Source organism: Ambystoma mexicanum, chromosome 2q (assembly GCF_040938575.1).
Source record: "Ambystoma mexicanum isolate Mex_15411 chromosome 2q, UKY_AmexF1_1, whole genome shotgun sequence".
In the NCBI taxonomy this organism is placed as follows: Eukaryota; Metazoa; Chordata; class Amphibia; order Caudata; family Ambystomatidae; genus Ambystoma; species Ambystoma mexicanum.
The window spans coordinates 1481194078-1481213339 of record NC_090924.1 but is presented as its reverse complement, the minus strand read 5'-3'; the positions used below and the strand labels follow the sequence as shown (position 1 = coordinate 1481213339).

At 48.9% G+C, this 19262-nt stretch overlaps 1 protein-coding gene across 3 annotated transcripts in view; it reads right to left on the bottom strand.

The window, feature by feature from the left end:
• Positions 1-19262, bottom strand: part of FAM13B (family with sequence similarity 13 member B) — a 694693-nt gene that overhangs the window by 380075 nt on the left and 295356 nt on the right. For all 3 annotated transcript variants that reach the window (XM_069649076.1, XM_069649078.1, XM_069649077.1), the window contains exon 12: positions 15582-15726. In XM_069649076.1, the coding sequence (XP_069505177.1) occupies positions 15582-15726 (145 nt within the window). The remainder of the gene's footprint in view (positions 1-15581; positions 15727-19262) is intronic.

The following is a 19262-nucleotide window of genomic DNA, read 5'->3' as shown; positions in this document are numbered from 1 at the left end:
CTTTCTCCAGCAGAGTTAGAACGTCCTGCTGTAGGAGCGGATTCGAAGACTTCAACGGGTGTCTCCCTGGTGGATTGCTTTGAGGTTGCGTTAGAAAAGGAAGGCAGTAACCTTGGGCTATTCTTTCTAAGGCCCAAACATCTAAAGTAATGGCTCGCCATTCTTGCAGATGTTGTGACAGCCTGCCTCCTACAGGTGTCTTGTGATGCAAGTCCTCAAAGTGGTTTTGTGGCGGTTGCTGCAGCTGATGATGGCAAAGAGGCTGGAGCTGGCTTCGCACGTCTAGTTTGTCCACCGCGAGTGGCCTTTCTTTGGCCCCTTTGACTGGCCATTCCTCTCCCCTTTCCATATGAGGTGTAGTAACGATAGGATCGTCCCCACCAAGATTGATTCGTCGCACGAAAGGACTGAGGTTGCCTGATAGCAGCTCCCAACGATTTGGCAGCGGCCTTTGAGGTCTGCAACCTCTCAAGGCTCTCGTCAGCCTTGCTCCCAAAAAGGTGAGACATGTCAAAGGACATGTTCAGAAGACGGTTCTGCACGTCTGGTGCAAAACCTGACTTCCTTAACCATGCAAATCTACGCATTACCGTGCTAGTGGCCATGGACCTGCTCACACCATCAACAGTGTCCAAACCAGATTCAAGGGATTCCTGCATAGCTTCCTTTCCATCTCTAACAATGGCTAGGAATCCTTCCCTTTCTTCCCCTTCTGGTATGTGCTCCGCTGCCATTGCAATGCATTCCCAAAGAGTGTACGAAAACTATGCCAAGGCACAGGTGGAGTTGGCTGATTTTAATGCCATGCTGCCGGCTGAAAATACCTTCCTTGCCCAGCCATCCACACGCTTATCGTCCCTGTCTGGAGGGATAGACAGGTACGCAAGTTTGTTTGAAGCTGTGGCTGCCTGTATAACTAAACTTTCTGGAGAGGGATGCTTAGACAGATAGCTGTGGTCGCTACTGGCAGGGCGGTATTTTGAGGTAAGGGATTTATTCACTGGAGGAATAGAATCCGGCGTCTCCCAATTTTTGGCCACCCTATTTTCAGTAGGACCATGGTCCAATATGTCTGTAAGATCATCTTGGACAAATTGGGCTGTAGGCCTGGCCCAGCCCAAATAATCCACAACCTTAGTCATTAACTGACGATATGATGGATTAGCATGTTCACGTGGCTCTGGTCTACCAAATTCAAGGCCAAATGGAACATTTTCATCAGATCTTTCTTGTTCCTCAAAAAATGAGGTCAAGGATTTGAAGAACTCTTTCCTAGGTAAAGGCTTAAAAACCTTCTCTGGGGGTGGTATAGGAGGAGTGCTACTGGGTCCTGAATGCAACCCAGGTGGTTTTGCCTTTTCTTTCTCTATTCCTAGCTGGTCTGGTTGAGCTGGAAGTTTCGGCGTCGAGGGCTTCGGCGTCGAGGCACCCTTCGAGGACTTGCCCTTCGAGGTGTGTTCGGTCTCGGACGGTGTCGGTGACCTTGATCGGTCGACTCGACTGGCTTTTTTCGCTCGACGTCCTAGAAGGTTCTCTAGCCTTTCTCTTTCGATCACCCGTGCTTGAGGGCGCGCAAGTGTCTGAGCGATGGAGCTGCGGCCGGCTTCCGAGGAAGACGCGGACCGAGGCTTCGCTTCATCAAAAACCTCCTAACATTTTCATCCTAAAAGCTTCCCATTCTTCTGATGATGAATGTTTTGTGGGACATTTCATCAGTTTTGTGGATTCGTACTAAGACGAAGTGGAGGGGGATCTATGGCGTTGTTTCTGTGATTTTTTTTTGTCAAAGACGAGCGATGCAAATAGCTTTGGGACCCCGACCGATGCCTTTCACGTCGAGGAGATTTCTCCTCACGGGACCTCGACTCAACGCTAGAGGCTTTTCGGTCGAATTTACGACCTACCTGCAGTTTTCCCCTATCGTAAGGCTTTCCCCGTCATCGATTGACACTTCATGCAGGCTTCCATGTCGTGGCCCTCTCCAAGGCACCATAAACACTCTCGGTGCGGATCGGTAATCGACATTTTTGAGCCGCAAGATTTACATTTTTTGAAACCCGATTTCGGGGTCGGCGTCGATGACGAAGACGAAGACATATTTCGTTTATTTATCTTTTCTTCACAGAACTCAAGGCGCGCCGATTCTCCGAAGCAACGTACACTGCAGAAAAATGGAACTGAGGCCAACGGGCGCCGCGCGTGCTACTTATACACCCGATGACGTCACCCTCGACGGAGGCCTTCGAGGGACCATCAACTCAACGACATGGACGCATGGCACCCTCTGTCGATAAAAAAAAAAAAAACAATTTCCGAAGCGGCTGAGCTGGATGGAATAACATCAAAGATGAGGAATACGTTGGAGGACACAATCCACTCGAAAGAAAGTTACCAGTTTGGTAAGTAACTGGTTCTTCGAAGGAATTGAGTCCTCTGACGTATTCCACATCTATGACAGACTCCCAAAGCAGTACCACACTATGGAGGAGGGAAAGAATTTAGAATGTGAAATTTAGAGTACCCAATCAAATGGCTGAATAGAGGACTGCCTTACCAAAGGCCAAATCCTGCCCATGGATGGAGTCCAGGGAATAGTGTCTCACAAAAGTATGGAAATACACCTAACATGGATGCCATTATTTGTGCTACGATCTAGTCTTCTACCGAGATGGCGTCCAAAACGTATATGCATCACACGCACCGTAACATCGGTGTGTTGTCTCATCGTTTACTCAGAACTTTGGTCGCTGCCTTGTTGTTCGTATTTGCTGTTTAACAGAAGCCTTATCTTCTACCTTGCCCTTCGCTTTTTCCTTCTGCAGTCAAGAGTGGTGCTGTATTCTTACAGGTTTTTTCTTTTTGTTTAGCGGTGTCTATCTGGTAACATCACGGAGGTATTCTACTAACTCCTCCTTCGGTACCTTTCCATCTTCTTTCTGTTCTAACTAGTGTCTTTTTCCAGTCTTTCGAGTCTACGCCTTTCATTCTTCTCGTATCTAATTTCTGATTGACCTACTCCTTCTCTATCATTTTTACGTTTCTTTCTCTATCTTCTGTATCTCTGAAGCACTTACCTTCTGTTCAGGCTCTCTGACCAGTATTTCTTCTGGTTGTCTCCTGCCGTACCTTTGGTACCAAATTCTCTTGGTGCCGCCAGCCTTATGGTGTCCCAGAACCTACGATACCGACTGTTCGTCCGGTGCATGCTGGAACCTGCAATCCCCACCAATACCATTAACACTGTTCTTCCTGGTTGTTTTCCTGCCGAGCCTTTGGTATCGACTTCCTTCGGTGCCGTCAGCCTTACGGTGTCACAGAACCTGGATCCTACAGTTCCACCAATACCACTAAGACTGTTTTAGTCTTCACATCTCCATCGTACCTTTCCAGCAGAACTACAAGCTCCCAGATTCCTTTTCATCTCAAGCTGGAACTAATCATTCACAAACGGAGCTACGTTTATTAGACCGATTACTACTGGTACTTACTCTCAAGGTACCATTCGGCTAAATCAAGATACACAGGGTTTTTTGAGCCTACAGCGTTTTCCCTGGAGTTTGGGACTGGCTCCTGGGAGATCTCCGATTTGGTACCCATCCGGTCACGGTGGCCTCCGAGGAGCCACGTCCTTATTTACATCAAAAGAAGTCCAAAAAGAAGAAGGAATCAAAGAAATACAGAAGGAGACAAGATTGGGCGACTTCTACAAACCCAACAGGAGATTTAGGTGAGGAGGAGTTGGGTGAAGTTAAAGGGGAAGTTGTGAGTTTTGACAACAGTTTTAAAAGACAACAGTCTCAGCGGACAAGTGTGTTATGGCTCAAACGGAGCTCCCATCAGGAACTTTAAAACCAAATTCAAATACCAACCCGGCACCTGGAAAGGGAACGGTGGAAACACATTAGACAGTCCTTTCAGAAACTGAAATCAAAGGAATCTTAAAATAAGAACACTCAGACGAGCGCTTAAATATAGACAGCGCTGCCAGGTAACCCTTAATGGTAGCCACTTGAAGGCCCTTGTGGGCTAAAGAAAGCAGAAAAGACAACACCATAGGAATGGAACATTGGAAAGGATCAACATTCTGACCCCTGCACCAGTCGCAGAACTTCCGCCAACGGCACAGGGATTTTGTTGCGGGCTGCCTGGCCGAAAGCAACACCTCCATCACGTCATCCGGGAGATCCCAATCCTTGTATCTCAACCTTTCAGATACCAAGCAAGAAGGTTGAGCGACATGACCTCTGGATGGAGAACCTGACTCCTCTCCCGTGAGAGCAGATTGTCTTGGTAGGGAAGACGGCGTGGAGGTCGAGAAGGTCCGGGTACCACGCTCTCCTTGTCCAATCCAGAGCAATGAGGAACATTCGGGAACCGAACCTCTGTAACCTCCGCAACACTTGAGGAATGACGGGGACTGGAGGAAACGCGTACAGCAGTGGGAAGGACCACTCCACTACGAACGCATCCCCTAAGGCTCCTCTTGGGGGAAATTCCGGCAAGCAAAATCTCTCGCACTTCCAGTTGACGCTGGTGGCGAAGAGATCCACTTGTCAGGTTCCCCAAAGGGCGAAGGTTGTCTAAAGGACTTCCTGAGCCAGCTCCCACTCGTGAGAGACCGCGCTCAGCCTGCTCAAAGAGTCCGCTGCCGTGTTTTCGTTACCAACCAGATGAACTGCCGAGATCGAGATTTCCTTTTGAATGGCCCAGAACCAGAGCTGCATCGCCTCTCTGCACAACAGGAATGACCCTTCCCCTCCCCCTTTTGTTGAGGTAATGCATGGCCACTGTGTTGTCCGTCATAACCAGGACAGTCATCCCCCGCACAGACGGCAGAAAAGCCTGCAGGGCCAGCCTGATGGCTCTCAGCTTTAACAGATTGATGTGGAGTCTGGACTCCGACGCAGACCAATGGCCGCTGGCTGTCAACTCGTTGGCATGAGCGCCCCATCTGTGAGGGATGCGTCCGTCACGAGCGTCACCTCCGGCCATGGTTGCCAAAACGGTGCCCCCTTCATCAGATTGCCTTTGTCAGCGCACCATAGAAGATCCTGGCCGACCGAGATCGGAATCTGAACAGGATCCGACATCTTGATAGAGAACTGCGACCACTGCAACTTGAGAGCCCAAAGCAGGGATCTCATCCGCAGTCTGGTCACGGTTGCCAGAAGAATGCAGGATGCCATGAGGCCCAGCAACCTTAAGAATTCGAACGCCGGGAGACTCTGGGCATGTTGAAACTTGTCCACCATCTGCAGAATGTGATGAGCCCTCACCTGGGGAGGCGAGCACTGCCCCAGGGACGTGTCGAGCACTGATCCGATGTATTGGAGCTGCTGGGAAGGTGTCAAATGAGACTTCTTTAAATTTAGGGAGAAGGCCAGCTTGTGAAGGGAGTGGCAGGTGACAGAGATGATCCAGGGCTTGCTCCGGAGAGCGCCCCCGGATCAACAGTCGCCCAGGTAGGGGTATACGTGAATCCCCCTACCTCTCCTGAGGTACGCTGCCACCATCAGCTTGGTGAAGACCCTTGGGGCGGAGGTCAATCTGAACAGCAGGACCCGAAACTGAAAGTGCGAGTCACCAGCAGCGAACTGAGGTACTTCCTGTGCTTGGGATGAATCGGCACATGAAAGTAAGCATCCTTGAGGTCCAGAGACACCAACCAATCCTGTAGTTGAAAGGCCTGGAGGACTTGAAAAAGAATCTTGAACTTGTCCTTCATGAGAAGCTTGTTCAACCAACGCAAGTCCATGATGGGTCTCAATCCCCAGTCTTTCTTTGGGACAAAAGAATAAGGGGAATGCCATCCCTTGTTCCTCCCCACTACAGGCGCTATGGCGCCTTTCTCCAGCAGGGATAGGATTTCCTGCGCAAGGAGCGGATCCAGACGCTACAAATAGAGCTTCCCCGGTGGATTGTCGTGAGGCCGCTGAAGGAAGGCAAGGCAGTATCCGTGGGCTACGATATCCAGAACCCACACATCCGAAGTAATGGCACGCCATTCTCCAAGATGCTGAGCAAGTCTGCCCCCAACCGGCGAACCATGGAACATGGCCTCATGAATGAGCTGGCGCAGCTGCTGCAGTGCCTGAGGGCAAAGAGGCAACTGCCCGAGCGGCTTTGGCACCCAGAGGGGTACCCCCACGGGTACTCTTATGGTGGCCCCTTTGACTGGCAGCTCCTCTCGATCTACCAAAAGAGGAGTAGAAACGAAAAGGAACCTCCCCTCCATTGCTTTCCCCTAGGCTGAAAAGGCAGAGGTTGACGTACTGCAGCGCTCAAAGACTTTGCTGCAGTTTTGGAGGTCTGAAACCTCTCAGGCCTCTCGTCAGCATTGCTGCCAAATATGAATGCCATCAAAGGGCATGTTCAGAAGACAGGATTGCACATCAGGAGCAAACCCCTGACTTCCACAACCACGCAAACCTGCGTAGTATGGTGCTTGCAGCTGTGGACTGACTGACACAATCTGCCATGTCCAACCCCGACTGAAGGGATTCACACAACATCCTTGCCGTCACGCACGATGGCTAGCACGATGGCTAGGAAGCCATCCCTTTCCTCCCCCTCGGGAATATGCTCAGCCGCGTAGGAAAAAGAGGTCCACAGAGTGTGTGTAAATCTTGCCAGGGCACATGTGGAGTTGACAGCCTTCAGTGCCATGCTCCCTGAGGAAAAGACCCTCCGTGCCCATCCGTCGTAGCGCTGGTCGTCCCTATCCGGAGGGATGGTAGGGTAAGCCTGCTGCCTCGAGGTGGCCGTAGCTGCCTGAACCACCAAACTCTCAGGTGTGGGGTGAGTAGACCAATAGCTGGGTCGCAAACAGATGGGCAGTACTTTTTTGCCAAATTCTTATTGACCACCGGAAGAGATTCCGGGGCCTGCCAAGCCGATGACACCCTTTTTTGCAATGTAAGATGGAAGGGCAATACCGGGTCAGAGGGGGGGGGTGGGGGGGGGACCTTGGTCTAAGATGTCAGTAAGGTCATCCTGAATAAAATCCTCAGGAGGACTGGACCACCCCAGGTATTCGCAAACCCTAGACATAAGCCGCCTGTAGGAAGAGTCTGCATGAGCCCCCGGCTCAGGCCTACCAAACTCAAACTCCAGAGAAGTTTCCAGGCCACTGGCGTCATGTAGGGACTGCCTCTATTCCTCCAATGGACTGTCACCCAACAATCCTGGAGCCTCATCCTGAGAAATGGGATTTCCAATATCTGATATTTCCTCCTCTTCAAAAATGTCAGGCAAAGGTTTGGAAAACCCAGCCAAAGCGACAGAAGAGGGCCTGGAGCACAACACTGAACTTCCAGACGTAGAGGAAGCCCCAGGAAACTTCTCAGTCACAGTATGCCCAAAAAACACCTAACGCGCCGAGAGCCTTGATGCCGAGGGCATCGAGAACATCCACGTCGAGACAGCCGACGCGTTGGACGGCGGAATCCGCCCGATGGAATCGACGGACGCCGCTACAGGCGTAGGCTGATAGGACGGAACAGCATCGTCCGAGTCTGACTGGACCGGCGCCAAACGAGTCGACTCCGTCGTCGGTACCTCCACAGGCTGCACCGGTCTCGCTGGGGACGAGGACCGAGACCTGGACGCACGGCTCTTGCAGCGGCTCTTATCCGCACGGGACCTCGAGGGCTCCCGGTGCGAGTCGCAGCGCGAAACGAAGACGTGCGAGCCGCGGATCGAGAGTGTTCTCTGCCGGCTTCGTGCAAAGGCGCGACAGGAACCGTACCTTGCGACTGGAAAAATCGCCCACTCCTCCGGCGTCGAGGATTTCGTGGGACAGGAGGCCGTGCGCACTGCTCCATCCTCCGAAGAGGACGGGGAAGGCGACAGTCGGTGCTTCCGAGAGTGCCGCGAAGACGAGGAATGGCAGGAACCACTCTGGGACCGAGAACCTCGAGTCGTTGGTGGAAACCCTAGACTTCGAACCGGTCTTACGGGACTTTTTCGATGGCTTACCTGCACAGAGCTTCCCCTTCCTTTCACTCAAGGCCTTCACTGTAAGACTGGCATTTGGAGCGGTCGTCGGTGTTGTGCGACTCACCCAGGCACCATAAGCAAGTCGGTCAACGACATCTTGGACTTGCAGTCCCGGCAAGTCTTGAACCTGGACCTTGGAGTCGGAGGGGCCGAAGAAATAGACATAAGAGATTCGAAGAATCCACGAGGCGTGCCGAGATTCACGAAGCTAACACGTTCGCTGTCGGAAAAGCAACGGGCGCCATATATAACATCCAGTGACGTCGACCCTCGACACAGGCCCTCGAGGGACATGGGATCGAGGCTATCGACGCAAGACACTCTCTGCTGAAAGGTTTTCGAAGTGCACAGCTGTGGGACCCATCTGTCACATGTGGAATACGTGAGGCACGATCCCTTCAAATACCTGTTAGTGTACAAAATGAGGTGCCTGGGAGAGTCCTGTTGGGGAATGACTTAAAAACTATTGGAGTTGTATCAAGCACCCCCCAGGCCTCCCAGTAAAAGGAAGCAGGAGCAGACAAGAAAGGCCAGTGAGATCACCCTAAATGACTCTTGAGGTTGTTACAGGAGAACCTAGAACACCCAGTCCACAGGAGCTACTTACTGCTATTTCCAAGAAGAAACAGGCAAAGGGGAAACCCAAGGTATCAGGAAAAATACAAGAAAGCACTCCTGTGCAACCAACTAGGACATCCCCGAGAGGACTGTCCAAAGTCACACCTGTGACTGCTCCACCAGCTGAGGCGGAGTGTGAGTAACAACCAGGAGAGGTTGAATCAGCTGCTGAAGATTCAGAGCTGGAAGGAGACCTTCCTGTTAGGCAGAATTGCAGGAGGTACCCTCTGGGAACACCACACACAATTAGGACTACAGGTGTAAGCAAAAAACAACCTTTGGTATAAGTCTGTACCAGACAATTTTGGTAGCGAGCTGAGCAGCCAGGCTTACCTCAAGAGGGGTCAATGTGAGCAGTAGAAGTTTACACAAAAGTATCACAATGGTTCAAGTAGACACTTACACTCAAGGTTGCTTGGTAATAAATACTTAAACATTTATTTACTCAGTCATTTAGAAAACGTTCACTAGTAGACATCAACTCGATATTAAACACCAATATACTACAGTAACACACACTAAATTACAAAGACAGTTCGCACTCCCCTGAAAAAGGAGCCAAATAGCACTTCAGTACTTTTAAATAGGAATAAAAAGCATAGGTGTGTACAAAGGGTTAGAAAACACTTTTTAGATAATGCAAAGTTTCAATGTACCAGGAGGGTCAATTTCATTCAATAAGGCAGGCCAAGGTCAATAGTCTAGTGTTCTTGGATAGGATAGCACAGTTCTGGTACAAATGGAGAAGTCTTTGTAAAAGTTTTTAGAAGTAATTCAGACGAAAAAGCAAGATATGTCGGGTCACAAGCCGATTAGGCCTGCGAGTTGGGAAAGTTTCACCAACTTCCACCGCGAGAGTTGGGATCTCTCAACCAAATGATGAAGTACCTTAAATGAAGCAAAAAAGATGCAGCTGAAGATGTTGGTTCCTGGCAGGTCCTGCAGGTATCGCTGTTCCTGAGCCTCAGTCGTGGGGACAAGAGGGAGGACGTCGGGGGGACTCCTGCACTGCACGGGATCATCGTCGGAGCAAACAAAATGGTGTCACTTGAGCTCAAGTAGCTGTGGCTTCCAAACACAAACTGGTGTTCTTCCCCCTGGTTAACCTTAAACAGCTCAGAGAATGGTATCCAGGCATTTGCTGAGTTGATTGGTCCCACCAACTCAAAAGGGAGAAGCCGCCCTTGAAGGAGCTTCTCTATAGATTGGAGATCTGGCAATTCGGGGTTGCAGCAGGGCTTCACCGGGCAAACCAATGGTCCAGTGGTTGCAGCAGCCGTCCTCTTCCAACTCGTCTTCGGTTCTTTTGTTCCAGTGGTCGACTGCCTTCCAGTCCTGGAGACTTGCCTTTTATCCAGTTCTCTCCCATTCATTCCTGCCTAGCTGCCACTCACCCAGCAGGGCAGCTGTCCTTGCCGGACAGCCAGCCAATCACGCCACAGTGCATTTGGGCCTCCTAGGAGGCTAAGCACAGGGATTTTCGGACACCTCCCTCACTTCCTGACCACCCCAGACACCCAGACGCCATGGGCGGACTTCAGTCGTTTGTACGAACAAGAATCATAGGTTGGGTCACAAGCCGATTAGGCCTGCAAGTTGGGAAAGTTTCACGAAATATCACCGCTAGAGAAGCGTTCTGTCAATTGGGTTGGCAGAGTACCTTAGTATGAAGCAAAAGATGCAGCTGAAGACGTTGGTTACCTGCAATTCCTGCAGATCTCTCTGTTCCTGAGCCTCAGTCGTGGGGACAAGAGGGAGGATGTCGGGGGACTGCTGCACTGCACGGGTCTGTCAAAAAACACTGACAAAAGAGTCAATTCAGTTTGAGTAGCTGTTCTTCAAGCACACAAGCTGGTGTACTTACCCCTGGTTAATCCGAACCAGCTCCGAGAATGGTGTCCAGGTGGCTTACGAGTTGATTGGTCCCACCAACTGAAAGGAATAAGTCATCCTTGAAGGGGCTTCTCTGTCGAAAGCTGCTTTGGAGATTTGGAACTGCAGCAGGGCTTCACCGGGCAAACCAACAGTCCAGGAGTTGCAGCAGCCGTCCTCTTCCAGCTCGTCTTCGGTTCTTTCGTTCCAGTGGTCGACTCTGCGCTCCAGTCCAAGAGACTCTCCTTTTAAACAGTTTTCTCCCATTCATTCCAGCCTAGCTGCCACTCACCCAGCAGGGTGAAAGTCAGCCTGCCAATCATGCCAGGGTGCATTTGGGTCTCCTAGGATACTAAGTACAGGGAGTTTCGGGCACATGCTGATCCACCCGGTGTTTCATGTCTCCCTCCTAAAACTATTGAGACCAGGTACGCGGATAGATACTCCACCGGATCCCAAAATAGTTGAAGGAGAACCAGAATACCAAGTTAAAAGGATCCTAGACTCTAAAATGGTCCGGTCCGTTAGGCAGAAACCTGTGCAGTTCCCTTAGGGACCACTGCAAAAAGTTTAAGACCACAGGAGTAAGCAGTAAACCCAATTGGTAGCAGTCTGCACCACCCAGATTTACCTGGTAGCTGTGGCTGAGCAGTTAGACTTCTCTCAAGATGAGTTAGGCAGTATATAGAGTATACACAATAGGGCAGAAAATACAGTAGAACAAGCAAACACTGACTAGAGCTTTAGTATTAAAAGTATATAATTATTTATTTAAAACACACTTATGAAGATACACTGGCACTAATATATCAAGCAAGTTCAAACACAGTCACTATAAGTATATACACCTCCCTAGTTAATTATTCAACAAGTCTAGGTTAGGACACCACTTATTAGCAAAACAGAGGTGAGCGCGTAACCTTAGATGGCACTCCAATCATTTTTTAAAAAGGGAGAGAAAGGCAGAGTATGGAAATAACAGTACCAACACTTAAGAAACCACAGCAAGTCAAAGGCCTGGTCTACTGTAGAGCCAAAGTTCATAGGCCAGTCCCACTCTTGGAGAGAGCAAGACGGAATGTGCCCAAGATCACACAGTGGAAATGCACTCAAAGTCTTTGCAGAAAATGTCAAAAGAGGTTGGATCAGTTCAGAAAGATTAAGCTAGAAGGTTTGGAGGCCAACCCAGTTGGAAAGTCAAGGATTTACGGGACACCTTGGACAGTCAGTTGCAAGGGAGGCCAGGCGGGACACAGTAGCTGAAATGGTGAGAAAGCTCCAGCGGGGGCAGTTGTTCCTTGCAGCGGGTGCAAGTCGTGGCTTCGACCAGAGGAAGAGATGATCTCGACGAGGAAGAAAGCTGGAGGTCGTTGCACTGCCAGGGAAAAAACCAGCCGCGGAGTGCCCGATTAAAGACGTCCAGGAAGGCGAAAAAGGCAAACTGGTTGGTCCCACCAGCTCAAAGGGAAGAAGACTCTCCTGGAAGATCTCCTCTGTCGTCGGGGAAGTGGCGAGTTCGTACAGCAGGGCTCCACCGGCGGTGTCGTCGTCGTAGATGGCTCAGCTTCTCCCCTCTTCTGATTCTTTAGGTCATGTGGCGACTTCTGAAGTTCCAGTCCCCAAAGCCCTGCTTTTATGCAGAAAAACCCCCATTCAACAGCCTAGCTGTCACTCAAACATGCTAAGTGGTGAGCCGGGCGGCTCACCACTGGGCCAATCATACAAGAGTGCGACTTGAGTTGCCGAGGCAACTCAGTCCAGGGTGCCTAATCCCGCTCCCACACATCCTGTAGACCCCAGACAGAGTGGCACCATTTGGAGGGCTTCTGTGCAGAAGCCCGCCAAAAAGTGGAACAAAGGACTCGACTTGGGTTAGAGTTTCAGAGGCGAACACAAACGCCATTTTAAAACCGAGTCCTGGCAAAAAGACCCAACCGGGGAATAAATATTTAATAAATAACCTGGCGATATCTTTAACATTGCACAAAAAAGTGGAGCGTTTAAATTCAATGGGACAATCCCATAGGAAATATTCTGGTGGAATATTTTGCGTGGTATCCACTGCCACCAGCCAGAAACTCGACAAGGAGGGACTGGACAGTGGCCCTTGAAAAACAGACCTAGGGGCAATCGAATTACCCCTACCAGTACTTCCACAATATGATGGTTTGTACTGGTTCTGTTCACAATTTAGGACTAGTAAAGCCAATGGTGACTTTACATGCCCTGAGAGACAGTAGTCAGTCCCAGGGTATAGAGTCTATGTTTGGGGGTCACTATGACACCCCTGTGTTACTGCACCGAGGGTGCTGTGTAGCACACATACCAAAAACACATGAAGCCCTATGGAATAAAAAACCCCATAGCCCATAAAACACATTCACACTCAAAGGACATTCTCAACTCATGAGAAAGAGAGTCTCACTCTTCGCAGGAGAAAAAAATAAACCCCAAAAATCCAGCAAAGCTGCGGGGGGGGGGGGGGGACTAGGTTTGGGAAATTAGCCTTAACAGAGAATTCTCCCTTACACGGTCCAAGTTATACTACCTTATAGACTGGAAAGGTTATGGACCCCAAGATTGGACTTGGGAATCCAGTGAGCATGTCCACGCTCCACGATTTATCAGGCAGTTCCACCGCAATAACCCCACTAAACCGGGACATGGGGGGAAACCACCCATGAGAGGGGCCTCGAGGGGAGTGCTGCAATGGCCACAGGCCCCAGAACACAAAAACCACATCATCTAGTGATGGAGGCAATGGGTCACTTCACTCACTTTTGTCCCTTTGGGACCCATAAACACAGGGGCGCTACTGGACTCCACCCTGGCGCCTTTGGCGCCAGGCTCATATAGAGATGTGAGCATTTCAGTGCAGGAGTGCTTTTACTTTATTTCAGTGCAGGAGTGCTTTTATTGTACAAGAACTTTCCAGGAGCTGAAAGCCTTTATTCCAGAGAGCATCCTCATGTGCCGACTCATCGGGTGTGCCTCCCCAGGCCTGGTCTTCGTGTGCCGACTCATCGGGTGTGGCAGGGTTGTGGCAGGCAGGCTGAACCTGGTGGGTGTGGCTTCATAAACTCAGCTATATAAGCTGCTCCAACCTTAAGGCAGGTGATTTGCATTACTGTGCACTTGCGTCCAACGTGATGCTCACTGCCGCTTGGACCAGTTTACTTACCTTTGAAACCAGGCGTTCTCCTGCATACTGACCTCCAGGAAACCGGTGCTTCATCTGCAGACTCATCTCCTGACATCCAATGATCTTGAGCCCGACGCTGCAGCACCACACACTGCATCCACGAACTCTGACCCTGTGTAGAAGAAGACAGACCAGGTTAGAACATCCATCCTAGGGCCGCGCCGCATTTGAACCCCGCGCGCCCCGTAGTGAACAACTTACCAGTACTGTACCGCAGCAGTTTTGTTCCTCATTCCCTCCAGCTGCCGGCTTGAGCTCCGCAGCTTCTGCAGGACCGGCAACATCACCTGCAAGGGAAGAAAGCAAAAGAGCAAACATCAAAAGTGGAACGGGCAGCAAAACAAAAACAGATGAGGAAAGACAAAGGCAAACAGGAACACTTACCTGAAGTATAGTGGCTTAGTCGCAGCAGGACTTGACTACCACGTGCAAGGGACCAGTGAAGGAACTCGTTCCAGATCATACAAGCACCCCTGCCAGAAGCAGCAAGACGGCATGCTCGCCAAAACTAATCAACAGGTGAGCTTTCCAGGGACAGCGCATCCCACGGTTTGGGAGAAGGGGTCTGGAAGGGGATCAGGTGTTTAAGCTGGCATACTCACGCCCCCTATTCTCCACGCAGGAGCAGTCCCGAGCAGCATCACCTATTACCACCAGTCACCACATAAGTGCAGAGGGCAAAGTCGGACCTGAGCAATCTCACCCACGGGAGGGCTGCAACTGTGCCCAAAGCCTCCTCAGAGTCCAGGTGAGCGTATCAGTAACCCCTCCAGCACTCTATTGTAAGATAGTGTGTGCTGGGTCTAGGAATTTAGAGAGACTAGTAAAGTCATTTTAACTTTACATTCTCTGGGAAACAGTAGTTTATCCCAGAGAAGGTATTTAAACCTTGGGACAGCCTAAACAGGCTTCCCTATGTTACTGCACATAGGGTGCTGTATGACACAAATAAAAAAGATTATGCCTATGGAGTTGTCTAAAACTCCATAACCAAAGAAAATAAACAGAAAACAAACAGAATTAAAACATTCAAAGTCCCAAAGTTCAGCAAAAGAGCTGGGGGTCTTTGCGGTAGAGAGGAATAAGCACATTTTGAGAATTCTCCCCAACAGTTCTGAACCTATTCTTTTCTGCTCCTCCTTCAAAGTATTCTGAATGCCATTTTGCTCATCCTTCAAAGTAGTCTGAATGCCTCAGAAACTTAATGAGTATAGTACTGAAGTAGATTTGTGTATGATATCTAACTGCCTCCTTCTAGTGAATGTTTTATAACTGACTGTTGAATAAATTAATAAGCGTTTAACCAAGAAACCTTGAGTTTAAGAGTTTATTTGAACACCTGTGATTGTAGACCTCTGTAACATCATTACAGCTCACATTTTCCCTCTTGAGATAAGCCTGGCTGCTCAACTCCGATACCAAAAACTGTAGTACAGACTTCTACCAAAGGTTGGTTTTGCTTACACCTGTAGTCCTAGTTGGGTGTAGTGGTCCCAAAGGGTACTGCATGCAAACTCTACTTAACAAAGTGACTCCTCAGTGATAATGCACAGAGCGTGCTGTTCTGGGGCTGACACGTCAGGAAGATTTATCAGAAAGATGGAAATCTTACCCAACACTTCACATGATGCTCTCCTGATACCATCAGACTCTGCACCTTTCTGTTTCGTCAACATGAAATGTGTATGCTGAGAATCCGGAAGAGGAATGCAAAGTAGCGAGCATACGACAGAGGAAGCATTGTATATGGCACTCTTCTTCGGCAACACCGGAAAGTGGTAAAGACTATGAACAGTGGATTCATCACAGGTCAAAAAACCAAAGGTACTGCTTCACACAAAATAAACTAAACACTTTACATGTAATCCAAACACAAAATATCTTAAGTTACCTTCCCAGCCGTCATCAGAAACACTCCTTAGCTCCAAATGTGGAATTTGAATGCGAACAGCATCTTCGTACATAAAGAGACTGCTTCCTGCATGCAAATCTGACTCCGGATTAGCATTAAGATCGCAAATCTCGCTATAAGAGTCCTAGGTTCAAAATACAATGAACAGAGTGTTAAAATAAAAAATTCAAGTTGGGAATACAAAAGGAGAGGCATTTCCCCCAAAGAGGCCGCTTTTTATAGTTCTTACATTCAAGAAAAAGTGACTAACCTCTATGATTATCAAGTGTGCCAGCTTCAGCAGATGAGAGCAGCGCTAAATACATTTGCCATCAGCAGTACCATCTACAATAATAAAAAATGCCTGAAGTCCTACCAAGAGTGCCTTTCCTGGTCAGGATGAGTGGTGATCTGGCAAAGGAGGCCCCTACACTGAGGCCTTCACTTAAGGTGCTGGGAATTGGGAGAGCACCAGACAATGTTGCTTGCTTTGTGACTCACTACTTAGGACACCTACACGATTACTTTGCTAGCACTTGTTCGATCTTCTTAAACTGCAGAGTGTCAGCTTTGGGACGTGTGACTCTTAGGTGACTAGGCTCCATCTCCTTTAGCAAGAAAATAACTTTTTAAGGTAGAGACTTATTTCTAAACAGCTTTGTTTTGTGCCATCTACTCTTCCAATTACTTACATCTTCTATAACTGGTTTAATACTTGTTAGTTACGATTTTCATAGCAATGATAAATCTTCCGGACGTGTGTCAACCCCAGAACGTTTTGCTTTTACTGGTGGATTATTTTTCCTTATACCTCTGAGTGGGAATCTTTTTCCACACTCGCAGTCTTTTACTCGCTTTATGGGTGTCATTTTTAAGACAAAGTATCTTTTAAAAGTTACGCTCCAACAACCTTTTGGCAATAAGTGCCTATTATTGCTGGGTTGCCCTAGGGGCTCCCCTTTAACTTTCTCTGGCTAACCTTGTGAGAACTACAGGTCCCAAGGGTACAAAGGATCTTTGGATCCCTTTTACGTTTTATTAGGTGAGACCAGTACCACCTCTACCCCCGGCCCCCCACCTTATGTGGAGTGCTGGGGAGATGCGGAGTATCTGCTTTCTGATTTTAAATGCAACATTTATGTTACAGGACAAACTTACCTTTAATGGCTGGAGGCAGTGAACCTTTTTATTAATTCGGTGCACCTTTACTGCGGGCGGTTTGCACAGCCCCGATAAAGGCACCCATGGGTGCTCATTTTACCAAAATGACCCCGGTCTTGTTTTTTCACTATTTTAGTGTTCCTTGTCCTTTACTGTTCCTTCCCCTGTGTTAGGAAAGATTGTATGCAGTACCCTTTGAGTGCACTACAACAACCCTGACCTCCTGGCAATAGGAATCCAACCTTTGGTATAAGCTTGTACTACACAGGTTGGAAGCGTGTTTAGCCGCCAAGCACATCTCAAGAGGGGTCAGCTGTAGGGGAGTTACACAGTGACAGGTTTTCAAATAAACACTTACACACAAGGTTTCTTGAATAAACAATTAATATATTTATCAGTCAGTTCGAATAAGCCTTTTTCAGAAGGGAGCAATATAAAAGCAAAACAAATACCCTTCAAAACTACACACTTAGTTTCTAAATCAGTAAAGACCCTTTTTGGATGGCCCACAGTCACAACCTACACCCTCAGGTGACTTCAATAGCTAGGGTGCTGAGACAGTAATATCTTACTGTTGCATTTAGAACATTCTTAGGAGTTGGTCAAAGGAAAAGGTTATTAGTACAAATAAGAGATCACAAATATTCTTAAGCAGGCAAATACTTTTGGATCCCCTAAACAGAGTAATTCAGTATAACGGGTTAAGCCAAAGTCAATGGGCAAAAGTTTACATGAGCTGAAGCACTTCTGGTAAGTAAGTAGAACAGTCTTTGCACAATGTTTTAGAAGTCTTTGAAGAAAAGAAGAATCAATGTAGGGCCACAAGCTGTTTAAGCTTGTGAGTAGTAGAAGATGCGAGCAACTCTACAATAAGAGGCAAGTTCTCTGACTTTACTGTACCTTTGGATTTAATAAAAAGTTCAGCAGATGACTCCTGTTCCTGTGCAGCTCTGCAGATATCACTGTTCCTGAGCCTCAGTCGTGGGGACAAGAGGGAGGACTTCTGGGGACTTCTGGGAACTCCTGCACTGCAATGGGACGGTCACCGCTTGCAACGGGCGGCCTTCAAACAAGTGCCACTTTGGTGTTTCAACTCCTCGCGACTACCGCAAATAGCAACTCAGAGGTTTCTGGCTGTCGAGATGGACTTTCCTTGCTTCTGGGGTTCCGCACACTGTTGAGGAGGCTCAGGCTTGGTCAGTCCTGCTTCCTGGGAGTCCGGAGAATCTTCCTGGAGCTCTTGGCCAACTTAAAAAGCAACACACACAATCTGGTGTTCCTCTCCCTCGCTATTCAGTTTCCAGCAGCAACTCTGGAAATTCAACCAGCTGCGAGAGAATGTCCAGGTGGCTTACTTTGGAGTTGATTGGTCCCACCAACAAGGGGCTTCTCTGTCGATACGCATTTGGAAACAGGGCACAGAAACAGGGCTTCACCGGGCAAACCAACGGCCCAGGAGTTGCAGAAGGCGTCCTCTTCAATTTCTTCATCGGTTCCTTCATTTAGTGGTCGCCTCTGCCTTCCAAGCCAAAAAGCCTTGCCTTTTATCAAGGTTTCTCCCATTCATTCCAGCCTAGCTGTCAGTCACCCAGCAGGGTGGCTGTCCTTGCCGGACAGTCAGCCGGCCAATCACGCCAGAGTGCATTTGGGCCTCCTAGGAGACTAAGCACAGGGAGTTTCGGGCACCTCCCTCCCTTCCTGCCCCCGCCAGACACCATGGAGCCAGAGGCGGTCTTCACTCATTTTAGGGAGAATTCTCCTATGTGCTTATTTCCCTTCACCTTAGAGACCCCAACATCTTTGATAGATTTTGAGGACTTGTTTTCTTTTCCCCTGGTGAGAGAGTGAGCCTTTTTCCCACTCTCCCAGGTATTTTGATGTGTGTTTTACTCTTGTGTTCTTTGATTATGGAGTTTTAGATTTAGTTTTAAATAAGGTTTAAATACCTTCTCTGGGATGAACTACTGTTCCCCAGAGAATGTAAAGTTAAATTGACTTTACTAGTCTTTTTAAATTCATAGACCCAGCACACACCATCTTACAATGGAGTGCTGCAGGGGTTACCTAGTATCCTCTGTGTCTAAACACTCTTGTAGCAGTCAAATGCCAACCTTTCCTATCAAAATGGCTGGTGGCAGTGGTTTTATAACTACCATGATTTTTCCCGACCGCGAACACCGGTAGCTAAAAATCGCCGTAGCCATATTTGTCAATATAGCGCCCAAGACCCCTCTGTAAAAACAGACTCTGGTCATCTTTTTTCGCCGTTTCTTTGAGGAAAGGTCCTTCCAGTGTTTAACTCTACGCGCCAAAACAGGTTTGGTCCCTTTGTTCGTGAGCCTTTGGCGTGCTTCAGCGCTGAAGCCCTCCTCTGGCGCCAGGGTGTCTGGGGTGGGCAGGAAGTGAGGGAGGTGCCGGAAACTCCCTGTGCTTAATCTCCTAGGAGGCCCAAATGCACTCTGGCGTGATTGGCTGGCTGACTGTCCGGCAAGGACAGCCACGCTGCTGGGTGAGTGGCAG